Source organism: Pelodiscus sinensis, chromosome 11, assembly GCF_052426305.1.
Source record: "Pelodiscus sinensis isolate ZL-2025 chromosome 11, ASM5242630v1, whole genome shotgun sequence".
NCBI classification, from domain to species: domain Eukaryota; kingdom Metazoa; phylum Chordata; order Testudines; family Trionychidae; genus Pelodiscus; species Pelodiscus sinensis.
Window position 1 is genome coordinate 4,029,809 of NC_143062.1, and position 16,775 is coordinate 4,046,583.

The 16,775-nt window shown below is 48.2% G+C and overlaps 1 protein-coding gene across 1 annotated transcript in view; it reads right to left on the reverse strand.

Annotated features, from left to right (window-relative positions):
- ISY1 (ISY1 spliceosome associated protein) overlaps positions 1 to 8,864 on the reverse strand; it is a 32,441-nt gene extending 23,577 nt beyond the window's left edge. The window contains exons 1-5 of the mRNA XM_089781010.1: positions 8,796 to 8,864; positions 8,727 to 8,752; positions 6,065 to 6,087; positions 3,106 to 3,157; positions 750 to 815 (exon numbers count right to left, since the gene is read on the reverse strand). Coding sequence (XP_089637136.1) covers positions 750 to 815; positions 3,106 to 3,157; positions 6,065 to 6,087; positions 8,727 to 8,729 — 144 coding nt within the window. The 5' untranslated portion in view covers positions 8,730 to 8,752; positions 8,796 to 8,864. The remainder of the gene's footprint in view (positions 1 to 749; positions 816 to 3,105; positions 3,158 to 6,064; positions 6,088 to 8,726; positions 8,753 to 8,795) is intronic.
- Between the last annotated feature and the right edge of the window lie 7,911 nt (positions 8,865 to 16,775).

A 16,775-nucleotide genomic window follows, 5' to 3' on the forward strand; every position in this document is an offset into this window, starting at 1 on the left:
GAATCAGAAGTCAGGTTACTTTCAACTGTCAAATCATTCTACATGCTTAAGAGAACTATTTTGAAATATCAATAAGGTGTTAAAGTTTTATTTGGGCACTAACATGATTTATAATGACTGAAGTTCTAAAGAAACAGCTGTAGTGGAAAATGTGTCATCCATGACTTTTTTGTATTGGCATCTACACCTTTCTTCCAACAATAACCTGTAGTGTATTCTTTAACTTTCTGGTCATTAAGTTTAAAATATGACTCGCTATTTTAGCTCAGACCCCAGTCAATCCTTAATGTAACTGTTTACACAAAAGCTAAGGAAAATAATTCTAGCAGTAGAGAAATATTAGACTTAGTTCAGTGTTCAGTACAATTTACATTGCATAAATACTTAGCTAAAATTATGCATAATTCCATTATTTGATTATTTATCAGTACATCCTTTACAGCAGTGGTGCTCAACCTTTTTTAATTCACGACCCCCTAGGGCCGGGAAACTGTTTTTGAGCAAAAGCAAGAGGAAAACAGCAGCAGAACTGGGAACATTTTGTTGTGGTCCCTTTAATTTAAAGTGCCAGTCTGCTCCCCTGCCACTCCCCCCGCATGTACGTCAGGCGCCGAGCTGAGAAAACAAAATGGTGGCCGGACCAGTGCTGCATCCCCTGAGGAAGACAGCCACGACCCCCGGGTTGCGCACCCCTGCTTTAGAGAATTAGAAAAGCCTGATGGTCACTGTCTATATACAGCAATGCATACCTGACGCCTCCATTTCTCAGCTTTAGGTAACTCATTACATTCTGACGCAAGAAAAGGTCTTCGTTCCTATTTGAGAGAAAGACATGAACATGTAATGAAGTGATGAGGAACCTTTTTTGGGTCCGGGGCAGCCGACCCACAGAAAAAATCAGTCGGGGCTACACATAAACGAGAAGCAAAAAAAACAAATAAACACTCATGGATGTGGCCCCCAACTGAGAAGGAAAAAGACCCCCCCACACATTCCCCTTGCACACCAGAGCCTAGGTGGGCCCAAGCTAGTAGATTTTGTGTGCTCCAGCCAACAGCAGGGGGTGGGTTGGGGGAGAATGGGCTGTAGCACCAGTGCAAACTCCCCAAGGCTGGGGGGTAGCCCTGAGCCTTGGGGGCCAAATCCAGGCAAGCCAGCGGCCGCATCCCCGTCTTAGGTTCCCCACCCCTGATGTAAAGCTTCAAACCATCCAATACTGAAGCTTGACATGTTCCAAAACAACGGATGTTTTATGTTCTGAGGGTAAAATGGCCAGGTTGTTGCTTGATTAGCCCCAGGCAAATCAGCTACTCGTGTCTCCTTATTCAAGTTTTGTCTGTTTCCACCCCATTTTTAAACATTTAACATTACAGCCCTGAAGAAAAAGTTTATTGAACACAGCCACCAATTCTAGCCCAGCATGTATAAAATAGTGCCTGTTATCTTTTGATTCAAACCCTTTCCCATCATTCTCCAGACCCTGTTCTCTCTATTTTCAATCACTTAGCAATGGTCCAGTGTGGTTCAAGTGTAGCATCCCTTTTGACTCCTCTGCTCACACTGGTAGATTTCATTACTTCTCTCTACATCTCCACATCCAATTGCTGCTGATAGTCTAGTCCATCCTCTAGTTTTCTGCATTAACAACTGCAGCTTCCACTTTTGACTTTTCATCCTTCTGAAAAAGTAATTTTCCTTTTCTGCCACCTTTGTTTATATCATTTCACTGACTTTTGTTATTCCATACATATGTTCATAGCATTCCTCACCTTCAGGTCTTCCTACTTACATATTTGCCACTATCACTCCTCCTACTCTTACCCTCCCCTCCCATGTCTTACTTTCATATTATGCCACATTTGTGTTTTATGTCTCCCTTATGTTTGGAACAGCCTCCCCAAACACACATCAGCACTTTAGCTGGGAAACCCCCGAAAGAACCCCTGTTCTGAGCTTTATTTGCAACTGCACTGTTTTCTACTGCATTGTTCTATATTGTTCTTCAGTTCTTGGGGAAAAAGATGCAAAATATATAACATCAGAACAAAGCTCTTTGGTAGGTTGTTAGTGTCCTCCTGACAAAAATTTCTCCCAACAAGAAATTCTTCCTTATTCTGAGAAATAAACATCAATCCAAAACCTTCCAATGCCCTGATCCTGCAATTCACTTGAAGAGGGTGGAGTCCTGCACCCACAGAGAACTCCAATGCAGTCAATGCATGACTCCACCTGTGCAGTCAGTTATCAATCAGGGCTTAGATTACAGGTTCTGTTTTAGTTTCAGGATACAATCTTTTGATCAATGATTGCACACCATATAAAGTCACTAAAATAAAATATTTTTCAAGTCATGTGCCAATCTAATTTGATCTGGAGGTTAAAAGTTTCTCCTAATGTGCATGGTTAAATTTAAGCAGAGATATTATACAAGACACCACATGGCTGAACAACAGCACAGCATGCTGTGTCATGTGCAAGCCCCGAGTTTGGAGTATCCCAGAAAACGGTATACTTAGTGGTTGCTACTTTGATAGTACAATACTAGGGAAGTGAAAAGATTATGAAAAGGATTTTTCTAGCTTTCCTGGGCTGACTGGGATAGAAGCCAAAGAAAGCCCATGATCAAAACCAATGACATGAATGAATGTACAGCCAGTTAGCAGAAGGAAACTTCTATCACTGCATTTATATTTTTAGAATTGCCTTCTGAATTACCTTGATTGTATCTCCCTGTTATACTTCTAGTATCAAAGTATATCGCTTCTAACTTGAACTGCCAACTTGGCTTTGGCCACATGGCCAATCTACAGTATTAGAAGTTGTTTTAAATACGATCCACGTCTCCAGCACAGTTTTTTTTTCAGCCCGTCTCCAGCAATAACTGGGTTTTGCTATCGTACTGTCTTGCAAAACATCTCCCAATGTAAGCCCCTTTCCTAGTGATGGCCACCTAGCCCTCATGTAGCAGTTATACGTGTCACATACCCTCTGCTCACAGCTGAAGCAGAACTGCATGAGGTTTTGCATTAGGTGCTGAGAGGGAAGGGCTAATTTGCTGGTGATTCTTTTAAAATATCATAAAAGACTTATTTTTCTCCAACCTACCTTAACTTTTCCTTCCTCAAGCTGAGCCTGGCGAAATCTTGCCAAGGCCGTCCTGAAAGGAAAAAAGGAAATTACTGTAGTTTACTTTTGAATCTCTTCATTCCAATTTTATTGTTATATATTTTTAAAAGAAAAGGATAGCTACTGTTTCCATTCCAACACTGAAGAAACCACCAGTCAAAGTGGTCAACACCAGTTACTAACTAGTGAAGACACTCAATCAAGAATTTTGTGCAGCTTAATATTAGCAGTACCAACAGCCAGCTAGAGGGGCAGAGAGACAAGGATAACAGGCTTGTGCATTTTAAAGAAATGTTTTAATAATATTTCTCACAACAACTCAGGTCGACTCCATTTATGTGGCTGATTAATGTACATAACTTGTTTATTTTTAAAAACAGGTATGTCAAAAATTTCTTCTAGTATCTCTTCCAACACCACTACTCAGGGTTTCTTCAGAAACCCATCCCTCCATTGTCCCCGAGAACAAAGTTACTATGCTCCTCACTCTTCCCAAGGTTACTTCAAAATAGTGCTCCTCCAATGAGCTAATAAGCACAGGGGTAGACGATATAAATGGGATAATGCTGCAGTGCGTCCGTTGTGGGATTGAGGGACTGAATCAAGCCTTGGCTGCACGGCAGTGTAACTCCAGCCTACTTCTACACTAGTTTCCCCTGTAAATTAAAAAACCAAGAACAAAACTCTTTCCTCACTTTTGCAGTGAGCTAAGAAACACTCACATGACAAGGTACTTTGCAACACTAAAAACAGAATAAAGTGTGCTGCTCAAATTGACACACCTCATTGATAGATAACACATTAGCACCTAGATTAACACGTCTCCAACGCACAGTTAGCAATTCTGTAAAATTCATGCTTATCTGTCAAGTTGTCTTCAACATTATAAGAAGCATAGGTACCATGATAATCAGGACTTGCCGAACCGCAGCGAGCCCCGCTCGCCAGCCGCGCTGTCCAGTGAACTATGCATGCGCAGATCATTCGGTGCATGCGCAGATCGCCCGAACCCGGCTCTTCCGGGATAATACAATCTACTCGCCTGTGGCGAGTAGATTGTATTATTTGTTGAGCCCTGATGATAATTCAAGCAAGGGTTCACCTCATGAATAGGGATGGGAATGTTTAACTGGTTAACCCGGTAAGTCTTAACTAGGTATATTAACGTCCTTGTGCATACACAGTTAACTGATAAGCCTGGGCTCATCAGTTAACCTGCACAGTTACACGCCCCTACCCCACTGCCTCTGACTCAGTGACAGAAAGAGGGGAGGGGAGGGAATTGGAAGCTGGTGCATGCAGGGAGCTGACTTTTAAGCTGGCTCCCCATTTGTGCTGGCTTCCACAGGGTAGGCCCCCTCACCCTGCTGCCTCTGACAGGTGGGAGCCGGTACATGTGGGTACCCAGTTTTGGAGCACACCCCCTCCGCCTGCCACAGAGGCAGCAGTCAGCTGGTGGCAGGTGAGAGCCTCTGATAGAGAAGCAGCAGCTTGAAAACCGGCTTCCCCTTGAGTACTGGCTCCCTCAAAGGTGGCCACTCCAGCCAGACCACAGTGCCCCACTCACTTGCCCCATTTAATAGGTTAACCTCATGTGTAGTGGGTAATGTAGACAAGGGAAACTGTCTCCACTGGCCAGCAGCCTGGGAGGGGCTGGGTCTGCGCCACGCGGCTCCTCAGTGGCCAGGGAAGGCTGAGGCCATGCTGCGTGGCAGTCCTGGCCCTCAGCTGGGGTTGGGCAAGGCTTGGCTGGGTAAGAGGGGGTAGGGTTGCCAAGTGTCCAGTATTGGCCTGGACAGTCCGGTATTTGTGGCCTCTGTCCAGTAAAAGACCAGAAAATACCAGACATATAAAATGTCTGGTATTTTCTGTTTTTTCTTGGACAGAAGGCCGCTTGGGACAGTCTTCCCCTGCTGCATCTGGTGGGGGCAATGTGGGGATTTAAAGGCATGGTGACTTTTTTTTGGTGTGGCTGTTCTTCCTCAACAAGTTTTCCCCACCCCCGCCTTTTTTTTTGGCTCAACCAATTTCCTGCAATATTTACTATTTTTGTGAAAGTATCTGGCAACCCTAAAGGGGGGGTGTTACAGGTCCTGATTTATTCGGGTCCCGCACCTCGTTAGTTTATGACGTCTGGTGTGCCCCGACTGCTTTGGGGCGCACTCTACCCCTTGTCAATTACAAGACTCACAAGGAGCAGGTCTTTGCCTTCTTAAGTCACATTATAAACGCCTGCCGGTGGCAGGGAAGGGGGTCTGGGCCCACCCACTCTTGCAGACCCCGGCCCAGGGCCCTGACACTGGGAACCGCGCTCCCAGTGGTAGTAGGCAGGGGCGTACCCCTAAACGCGCCCACTCTCAGGCTCCACGACCCAACCCTGGGCCAACATTCAACCCTGCCACTGGGCTCCCCCTTCCTCGGAGAAAACCCTTACCCCTCCTCCATTCCCCTGGACTCCGTACCTACTCCGCATTCACCTCCCCTCCCCCCCGTCGTCTCCCTCCCTCTCAGCGGGTCTCCTCCTCCTCTTGGCGCCCGTCACACCGGCGACGTCATCCCTTGTGCCTGGCGCGCCAGTGACGTCCCCCCTGGTGCCAGTAACATCCCCCCGCAGCGCCCCTGTCCCCTCGTGGTGGATAGTGGCGGGGCTGACCCACCTCGTCACAGGGGGAGGTTGTTGAAAGGGCATGGTCTCAGGGAAGCGAGGTGGCTATTGGCAGAAGGGGGCATGGCTTAAGCTACCTTCCCCCACTGCCCATGGGGTCATGCACCAAAATACATATCTGAAAGATTCACCTGCCCACATACACCCACATGCACTGCAACTGTGAAACAATAAGTACTTAATTTAGACTGTAAGCAGGAGCTGGAAGAGCTGTACATGCACCGTGAGAGACATGTTGAATGACAATGCAACCAAGCTGAGAGCTGTACTTACATAGCCTTTTCTGCATTTCGAGCCTAAAATGAGAGAGAAACAGCTTAACACAATGGTTTTCAAACTTTTTTTTCATGACCCAGTTGAAGATAATTGTTGATGCCCATGACCCAACATAATTTGATTAGAGCGGTGGTCACCAACCAGTCCATCAGGATCTACCGGTAGATCTTAGAGTCTCTGACAAGGATCTTGGAGTCTCTGACAAGGGATCCTGACTGGTTTGGCCAGGAGGCTGTCAAGTGCTGGCACTTCAGTTGCCCCTCCACCCACTGTCATGCTACTCCTGCCCTCTGCCTTGGAATTGCCCCTTAGGAGCCTCCTGCTTGCTGTGTAGGGTGTGGGAGGGACAGGAGGGGGGTGGTGGTGCTGCTGATGTCAGGGTGTCCCTTGTCCCCCCCACTCCTGTATCCCATCTCCACACAGAGAGAAGGGGATGAAGGGAGCTAGGCAATGCAAATCTCTGTCACATTCACACAGTGTGTGTGTGTCTGTCACTCTCACAAACACATACTGTCCTTCCTTCTCATCTCTGGACCTGTCACATACATGGGGGGTTGTTACTACTTTTACTGCTTGCAAGGTGGGTTAGTTTTAGTTTTTGACTGGTCTGTGCATTTCATAACTTTCATTTCTCTTTTACACTTACATTTAATTCTTTGAGTAGTGAGTTCTAAAATGCCGAACCTGTTGTGTCTGGAGTCATTATCCCTGTGGTAATTGTGCTTCTGGAGGTGACTGACACATCCCTGCAGCCCCTGAGAGTCAGAGCACGAGGTTTGCAGGGGGTCTCCACATGCTGCCCTTGCTTGCAGATACCACTCCTGCAGCTCCCATTGGTCAATGGAGAACTGTGGCGCCAGTGCTGGTAGATGAGGCGCAGCACACAGAGCCATGGCTGTACAGGCAGTCCCCGGGTTACGTACAAGATAGGGACTGTAGGTTTGTTCTTAAGTTGAATCTGTATGTAAGTCGGAACTGGCGTCCAGATTCAGCTGCTGCTGAAACCGATCAGTTTCAACAGTGGCTGAATCTGGACACCAGTTCTGACTTACATACAGATTCAACTTAAGAACCCCAGGCATCCCCAAGTCAGCTGCTGCTGAAACTGATCAGCGGCTGATTCCAGGAAGCCCGGGGCAGGGGCTTCCTGTAGTCAGCCACTGGTCAGTTTCAGCAGAAGCTGACTTGGGGACGCCTGGGGCAGAGCAGCTGGGGTGCTGCTGGGTTGGTCCAGTAGCGCCGCCGCTGGACCAACCCAGCAGCACCCAAGCTGCTCTGCCCCAGGCATCCTGATTCAGCCGCTGCTGAAACTGACCAGCAGCGGCTGAATCAGGACGCCTGGGGCAGAGTAGCTGGGGTGCTGCCAGTTTGGTCCAGTAGCGCCCAGAGCGGCGCTACGGGACCAACCGGCAGCGCCCCAGCTGCTGTACCACAGGCGTCCGGAGCAAAGCCGCAGAGCACGGGGGCAGCGGGACAGCCCAGATGCTCCGTGGCTGTCTGCTGCCCGCGTGTTCCGCTGCTTTGCTTCCTCTCCCTGGTCTGCGGGAGACCAGGGAGAGGACCCCGTTCGTAACTGCGGATCCGACATAAATCGGATCCGCGTAACTCGGGGACTGCCTGTACATGCCAGCTGCTTTCAGGAGCAAGCCTGCCTTAACCCCACTGTTACATCCCTGAGGCAGCTGTCTGGCCACTCCCAAGGTGGGCAGAAGGGAAGGTGGCACCACCATGGCACTCCCTTGGTTCACTCCAGACCACCCTACTTTCACTATGTCCCTTATCCTGCCTTCCTATGCTGGAGCCAGTTCCATTGCTGAGGCAGCCTGGGGGCTCCCAGCATAGTTGGGCCTTGAACCCAGCACCCTGAGCTACCTAGGCTATTACCCTCTGTCCTAAGCCGGTCCAGAACCAACCCCCCCCCTCCTTCAGAGGGTCCTTTAACCTGTGTTGGCTGGCTGGCCTGCCACTCCCAAGGAGAGCAGGATTTGAACCCACCAACCTGTGCACCCCAAGCAAATGCCCCATCCCCTTAACCACTCCAGAACTCACCCCACCTCCCTACCTTCGGGGTGTCCCCTCCCACACTCCAAACCCCTTGGCCCAAGACCAGCGCCTCCACCCCAGCGCCCTACCCCAGCCTGGTGAAAGTGAACGCAATTCAGGAAGGAGGGGGATGGAGGGAGCAGGTGAGGTGCTGGAGAGGGGCGGGAAGGAGGCCAGGGGAGGGTGTTCGGGTTCGAGGCAGATCACGTGAATTGAAAAGTGATCTGTGATTCGAACGGCCGGGGAGCCCTGGGTGCGCGCGCGGGCTCCAGGGCGGAAGCTCTGGGGTGCTGCGGGGCTCGGACTCGTGGGAGGGTCCAGGCTCCGGCAGGAGGCGTTTAAAAGCTGCCTGGCCACGAGCACCGGCCGGGGCTCCCCAAGGCAGCAGCGCGGAGGGGGACGGGGATGCTGCCCAGGTAGAGGCTGGCCCCGCAGACAGGCACAGCAGCGCGGGGCAGCCCCGCAAGCTCTGACAGGCGGCGCCCGGCTCCCCTAGCGCGGGCCCAGGGCTGGAGGCACGAGCGGCGGGGCGGGGCCTGGGCGCGCGCGCGGGGAGGCGGGGCGGGGCCGAGGCCTGCCGGAGGGGGCTGAAGAGCGGGGGCAGCGCGTCACTCACCATGATCCCCGCTGCTCCCGGCCGCCGCGAGCGGCGCCTTCTTCTCCGGCCACTGGAAGCGCCGCCTGGGCGGAGCCGGCCAAAGACCAGCGCGAGCCGACAATGCCCCGGAAGCAGATTGCGGAGGCGGCGCTAAGCAGGAAGCAGGTACCAGTGTCAGCGGAACCGGAACTTCCCCCTCTATCACAGTCCCAGCTGCCCGCGAGATGATAGTGCCGCAGGCGAGACTTCCGGCCGCGTGCCCCTAGCATGCTGACGCGCAGGCAATACTGTGTTTCGCAATGAAGCTGCTCGAAGGCGCATGCGCAGGAATCCTGCCCCAGAGCTTTGCACCTCACGGCTGCGGGGCTGGCCTGGGCTCCTTCCCCGGCCCTGAGGCCCCGCTCCTCGGGGGGATTTAGCTGCCTCGTGCCTGGGGAGGATTGTTAAAAGGGGGCACGTCACACATCTCTGAAGGGGCGGGGCTAGGAGGCCTGCCCGCAGACCCGGATTGGCCTGGGGGCGGGGGAGTGGCAGGGCGGCTGCGGGCCGGATCCATTCGCTCCCCCCCGGTGTAAGTTTCCCGTCAGCACAGGCCGTTCGCTATATTCTTCTGCGCCCTCCCTGCGCCACGGCCAACGCGCAAGAGCTCGCTCCGGCCTTCTCGATAGCTCAGTGCAAAACCCCTCGCGCCACAACCGCCCCGCATAGGCTGACAGCTAAAGGCCGTGACGTTAGTGTTCTAGTTTTCTCTGTGTATTGACTGTGATCCCCTTGCACATTTACAAACTCTCCTTCACTGGCAGCCCTCTGTCCTGTGGCAGTGAAATTCTATCCATCTTGCACATCGTGTTCTTTAGCAATGTGTCTATGAGCCAAACTATGCCCTCATCTATTATCTTTTGTTGTTATGCAACCACGTTAATTTATTCTTACATTAGGGCCCAGAGGCCCCAACTAGGATTGATGTCCTGGTGTACACTGGAGTTTATGCCCACTGATACTTGTGCAAATCTGTAAATTTAATGTCAGTGTGAGCATGATGGAACTAATTTGGTTTGACAGAGCTCTGAGTTTGCAGGGACAGCAGTTAACCTAACCTTCAGAAATTTCTGAAGTGGCCCTGGGCCACCCTGGGAGGGGCAGAGCCAGGACACTTCCTTGCTTCCCTGCCTACGGACACTGATTGGCCTGGGGATGAGGGGAGCAGTGAAGTCTTTGACCCCTTCCCCTTCAGAGAGAACTACCAGCTGTTTGGGTCAATTGGCCTTGGAGGGTGGGAAGTCTCTCACCCCCTGCCCCTGCCCTGCAAGGGGGCACCATGCTTAGAGTGAACTGCCTGCCCCGTTTATGTGGTTAATCGGTTAATTAATTAAATGGGATTTAATATCCCTAATCCCCAGTGCATCAGATGGCCAGCCCTAGAGTGCCAGGTAGCAGTGCCCCCAGCTGTGGTGCTCTGAGCAGCCAGCCCCACAACCCTGGGCAGGCAGTGTGGTTCCAGCACCAGCTGCCCTGAGTCTCTGCAGGAGGTAGGTCAATCTGGGCAGAGGGCTAAGAACAGCACACGAAGGGGCCTGGTCGGGGGGGCAGAGTACAGATAGGGCCACACAAGGCTGTGCAGGGAAGCACAACCTCCCCCAGCTACAATATCTGCTACCCATAGGAGCAGTGCAAGACATAGAGCCAACTCCTAGCTCTTGACTGCAATTCCTTTCCCTTTTTCTAATAGCATTTGTCCCTCAAGGTAAAAATTTTTGACAGTACCAGTGTACTGCATGTGTACCCATGACTTATAAAACACCCCTCCCTAATAAACTCCTCTAATATCAAACCTTGGAGATGCCACAGCCATGTTACATTTTTATTTTTCACCACAATTTAACACCCTGCAGATGTAGACATCTGACGCCTATCAAATGCTTATTGTGAAGCTAAATATATCCTGCTAAGTAAACCATATTGAGCACAATTTAAGATGTTCACAAATGGAAGTCTGCAGTGCATGGAATTAATATCCTTAGATGCTGGGCCTAATCCAGGATTCAGATTTTAACATGATACTGCAGACCCTTCACTAAATCATCAAAATTCCATTGACATTAGCTAAAAACCGTGGAAATGTATGCCAACTCACACATGCTAAAGATCTGCTCCATAATTTAGCTGTACTTTCATACCTGCTTTTAGATAAAATTAATTTCCATGAAGTTAGGAAATGAAGCTAAAGCTAAGAGTGGGAGGTACTCAAAGTCTATAGTGATGAGGACTATGTGCACACCTAGATAGACAGCTGTATGTGTGGGGTACTGTAACATTGCTTTGCATTTTTGTATTTCAAATGTAACAAACAATGAATTTCCTGGCTCTCAGATGCTTATGTTTTTTCAGACAATTACATTTTAATCTCTTCAATCACGATCTTCAAGCAAGGATTGTGTCTTCTTGTTTTTGTATAATAGCTGGCACAAAGGGAGCCCAATTGGAGATTTTAGTACTACCACTATGCAATTAAAAGAGTTTTAGTAGTATTATTACTACACTATTATATAGGGACAATCTTAACATTTTTTGCTTTATGTATACTTTTGTACACTAGCTTTTTTTTTAAGAGCTTTCTAAAGTGTTGTACAACTTGTACACAGTTCTGTACCTGGCACTGCTGAATTCTGTGCTGATAATACCTCAAACACATGTCCAGGCAGGACAACATGCAAAATGCAGCACCTGAGCCAGCAGCAATAAAAGCAAATATTGAAAAATGTACCTTAGCGTACGTCTACACAGCAGGGCTAAAGTTAGAATAAGCTATGTAACTTCAGCTACGTTAATTGAGTAGCTTAAGTCAAAATAGCTTATTTCAGCTTTTGGCGTTGTCTACACAGTAGGAAGTCAAAGGTAGAACATTCTTTCTTTGACTTCCCTTACTCCTTGTAAAATGAGGGTTACCATGAGTTGGCGAAAGAAGTCCTTCAGTTTGGTATTATTTCAAAATAAAGGCTTGTAGTGTAGATGTGCTCTTTATTATTTCAGAATAACATTAGTTATTCCAAAATAACGCTGCTGCGTAGATATACTCTTAGGCTGTGTCTACATTGGCACGATTGCTGCCTGTCTACACCAGCAGGGAGTTCTTGCGCAAGAACACTGACGTTCTAATGTATGAAATCAGTGGTTCTTGCGCAAGAACTATGATGCTCCTGCTCAGGAATAAGCCCTCATGCACAACTGTTCTTGCGCAAGAGGCCAGTGTAGACAGGCAACATTAATTTCTTGCGCAAGAAAGCCCAATGGTTAAAATGGCCATCAGAGCTTTCTTGTGCAAGAGAGCGTCTACACTAGCACGGATGCTCTTGCGCAAAAGCACATGCCAGTGTAGATGCTCTCTTGTGCAAATACGCTAACGCAAAAACTCTTGCGTTAAAGAATATTTGCACAAAATCTTGCCAATGTAGACGTAGCGTTAGTGTATGGCATGAACCTCTTTACCCCAGGAGTCTCTGGTCTGGCAACATCTGTGGACTCTGGCATGGTCTGGGACCCTGTGTGTGCTCCGGGGTTGGAGCACTCCTGGGGAAAAACTAGTTCAGCAGGACCACAGGTATTACTGGATCAGAGAGCTGGGTCAGCGGCTGGGAGTAGAGCCCCAGGGTGGGTAGGAGCTCAACCGTAGGGGCTGAGGCCTAGAGCCTGGCAACTGAGGCAGCAGGCCCGAGCCAAGTATCTGGCGGACGGGAGCAGGGTCCGGTGTTGGTGGACCAGTAGTGGAGCTTGGTGGCCGGGGGCTGGCAGCAGAGCCTGGTGGCCAGAGCCGGGCTGCTGAGAGTGGAGCTGGGGGCCAGGACTGGGAGTAGAGCCCTACAGCCAGGAGCAGAGCCTGGAGGCTGGCAGCAGAAGGGCTAACATTGATCTCTCGCAGGCTGGCAAACTCCCTGATTCAGGACTGTCCAAGAGTGCCAGATGAGGGAGATCCAACCTATATTAAGAATTGCAGGAATGGAAGAGAATGCTCAGTCGAATCAAGATTTACATGCTTGTGCCACCTGATGGATGTTTGTTGTCATTACAGCAAGAGCAACAATCCACAGTGCCGTAATAAACTCACTGACATGCTGATCTATCTCCACTGATTATATTTTCTTTTACCATTGTGTCTATAGCTCCAGTTCAGCAAAGCAGGTGCTTATTCTTGAGCACATGCGTAAGTCCATCCCTATTCAGCAAAGCACCAGGCAGCATTGAACTTATTTCCCAACATGGTGTCAGAAGCAATCTGTTGCTGAAAGTGCTGCCTTCAGACGAGATGTAAATGTGGATTGGACCACCTGCAGTCAATACAGTTCCTTAGTACTTTTTGAAACAATGTAGCTTTAGCAAAATTCCAACATAAAAGTTATGACATGGAGGTAGCACAATCTCTAATGAATTTGAGAGACTGGGAGAGACACATTGTAGATTTTATCCTGGGTGACCTTGGGCACCTCAAGTAACATTTTTTTGGGAAATTCTCAAACAGACAAATGTCCAGTACGCCTGATGGTCCGGCACCAACTGCAACCCGGAAGTGCTCTGGCAGCTGCTTCAAGTTGTTAAGAGTAATTGATTAACTGCGGCTGGATCCACAGCCGACATGCAGTTAATGTAATTTTCCTCTACTGGGGGGCAGGAGGGGGGCAGCAGGGGAAGGTAGGGGTCAGTGGGGGAGGAGGAGGGGGCGAGGGTGTGCCAAAGCAGCTGTGTTCAGGATGTTCTGGTCAGTTACAGTCACTCCGGCTGGATCCACAGCTGACATGCAGTTAATGTAACTTTCCTCTCTACTGGGGGGGGGGGAGAACAGGTAGATCCGCAGGTGACAGGCTGCTGCTGAAACTCACAAGAGATCATCTCCCCTCCCTGTCCCTGCTGCTTTTACCAGTAGATCGATAGCCCAGGATCAAAAGATCGAGTGAGCTTGCGCAAAAAACCAGAGTCAGTAGTTGAACCCAGTGAAGCGGAAGGCATTGAGTCAGTCTGCCATTAGCATTGTGACCCACTGGAGAGTGCTGTTTTGACTTTTGAATATTTTTGCCCATCAGAGTGTACATAGTGATGGAGTCAAAAGTGAATGAAGGTGCTAGTAGTAGTGGTAAGAAAACTTTAAAAAGGAAGCATATAACCCTGACACTGAACCAGAAATTAGAAATTAAAGATGCTAGAAAGAGGCATAAATCGGAACATTATGAGTAAATTTAACGTTGGATCTTTGCCAATCTATGACAAAGAAACAGAAGGAATGTGAGCATTTGTTGCTGAAAGTGAAGCACCTACTAAACTCTGGATCCAGCCGCAGTTAATCAATTACTCTAACAACTTGAAGCAGCTGCTGGAGCACTTCCGGGTTGCAGTTGGTGCCGGACCATCAGGCGTAACGGACCACCAGAGTTTTACTGTAAAGTAGGACCACCAAATTCAGTATGCAGCTTTCACACACCATACTTTATGCAAGGTCAGGGTTTGGTCACATCAGGAAAATGGGATATGCTTGGACTAGCACCCTATAGGGAGGGCAGCAGGGGACTGAAGCTCCCCACCCCTACTTGCATGCTCTCAATTCATATGGGAACATTGTTAGCTGTTCCCCTTTGCCAGAGAGCAAAAGGAAAGTTCAGGTTGCTGCATTCCTTATTCTGGCTAGGGAGTATAGGAGTTAGACAAACCGGGACTTGCCCCTGGGAAATATGCACCCCTCCCACACCTGTGCCCACTGGTGCTGTAGCAATTATGAAGAGCTACTTTACACCTCGCCTCAAGCTGCTGGGGTAAACCCTCTCCCCCGCCAGGAAGCCAGTATACTCAATCCCTCATCCCCAACTTGAGTAATGCCAGGTAAGTCTTCTAGTTGTACCATACAAATACACTGAATAAGCTCTTTGAAAGCTTGTAGTGTTCTGTACCAGGTTTAGGAGGTATAAAGGTTGTGAATTTATGTATTTAGCTGAGGCCATAACCCATACTACATTTTCAGCTACACTTCACAGCAGGCAGGGGTATCTCTCAAGCCATGAAAACTAGTTCCAAATGGCCACCCACTATCCAGCTCAAGGGAGGGCGGAGAGGGGAAAAAGAGGGACTATTATCATTCATGAGAAAACAGCCAATGTCTTGCTATCAAGTCACGAGGGCGTTTACCCCTTCTAAATAATTGTAAGTCACCCTAGAGAAAGATGGGGATATGAAGACGGGAAGATAGATGTAAAAGCAGGTTTGGTCTTTTGAGTTTTTATTCAAAGATTCTAGGCAGAAGGTTTTCTGAACCGCCAATTGCCCTTTGAAACATTTGCTCTCAATTTCACAAGTTGTACAGGAGATGGTAAAATAGTAAAACAGAAGTGCAACTTCAGGTTTTTCTTTCCTCATAAGCAACATATTGCCTTTAAAAATAGTTTGTTTATATGTAATAGCTCTACCATGCAAGCTATGGTGCATATGTATGGTGCTGGTAGTGGTGGTGTTTAATACCTTTAAATTGGGGGAGGGAAGGTGATAACCTTGAGAACAGTATAAATGAGTCATCTTAACTTGATATGGAGAGGGTTGGGACAGGTACTGAGATCTTGCAGATAGGCTTGGATAGATCAGGGAGACAGATGTCCTTTGTTGGTCTCCCAAACAAAAGGCATAAAACGCCTCCCAGATTATACTCAGGTCACTAGTTCAGTTGCTTGACCATCTGCCCAAAGTATCCCCAAAAAACCTAGATAGATAATCTAGTTAAATCATAGCAATCCTTAACACAAACAGTACCTAGTAATACCATAATTTTTTCTTGAAGGTTTTTAGGACTATCGCCAAACTTGAAGGTTTCTACTACGCATTTGCAAAAGGGGAAAATTTAAATGAAATACAATGTAGCTATCTCCTGAAGGTCAGATGAATCTCCTAAAGTTGTCAGCAGCTGCTATCAACTGGAAAGATTCTCTTTTGAGCTGCTAAAGAGACAATGCAATCTCTAATTTCACAGCAATGTGAAAAACAAAATGGGGCAGAACAGTACTGAATACATCAGAATGATATGAGACAGGAAAAACTGTCCATTCAAGAAGTTTTATACAACAACTTGAAGCTTCCCATTCCCACTCCCAAAAGAATTAGTCTGTGGGAGAACAAGTAGGAAATACCTTTGAGGACAACAGGGAATTGGGGTGTGTCCTGTTAAATAGGGTCAATCCTTCCTCTTGTATTTGGGCAAGGAGCCCAGACGAGTTGTCTTGAGGTGTAGAAACATGGCCTTTGTAAAGAGTCTCAGCTGTTAACATTTCAAAGAGCTATTCTAAACCAAGGAGTTAGTGCATAAATCCTCTAGGGCTGTTTCTTGATGAGCAAGGAGAAGTACTGCTATCTTGTGACAAGGACCATCTTATGGGGTCCATGACATTACGAGAAGATCACATCTTTGTAATAGCCCCACTCCCAAAACCATACATGCCATTAAAACTAGTTCTCGGTTCCAGAGAAGAGCCAGGTAAGAGTAAGAGCTTGAGTTTCAGAAAAGCCTTCCAATATTAGAAATTAAGCGCCAGACTTGGTAACTAGTGAAATGGCAACACTGACTGACAGCTTAGCTTGGCTAACCAAGTTAGTAATTTCACAATTAAAATTACTGCTCTAGTCTATTTAGAAAAATAGAATTCATCAATAAGATCCAACACCCTGCCCAGTTTCATCAAGGTGAGTGCTTAAAGACACCCTACAAATGGTTCACACAATGGGGAGCAAGTCCATGATCAAGGTACCCTGGCTGCTACCATCATAAGCATCCAAATATTCTTAGAGTCAGCCCATTGCAGGTCCCCTTTAAAATGCACAAAAAGCAATTAACTCATCAGAAAATTAGAGCCCTCTGAATTAGGAGACAGATTAGTTTAATAGGGATGTTTAGTATTAACTGAAGAATAACTTGTAAGTGACATTTCCAGCAACTAGTCACTCCTGCTGCAGCTCTGCCCCACCCCCAACTCCCTCTGCACTGTGGAGACTGATGGGGGAAATTGGCTTTTAAGAGGCAGAGGGGAACACAAATAATCACTCCAG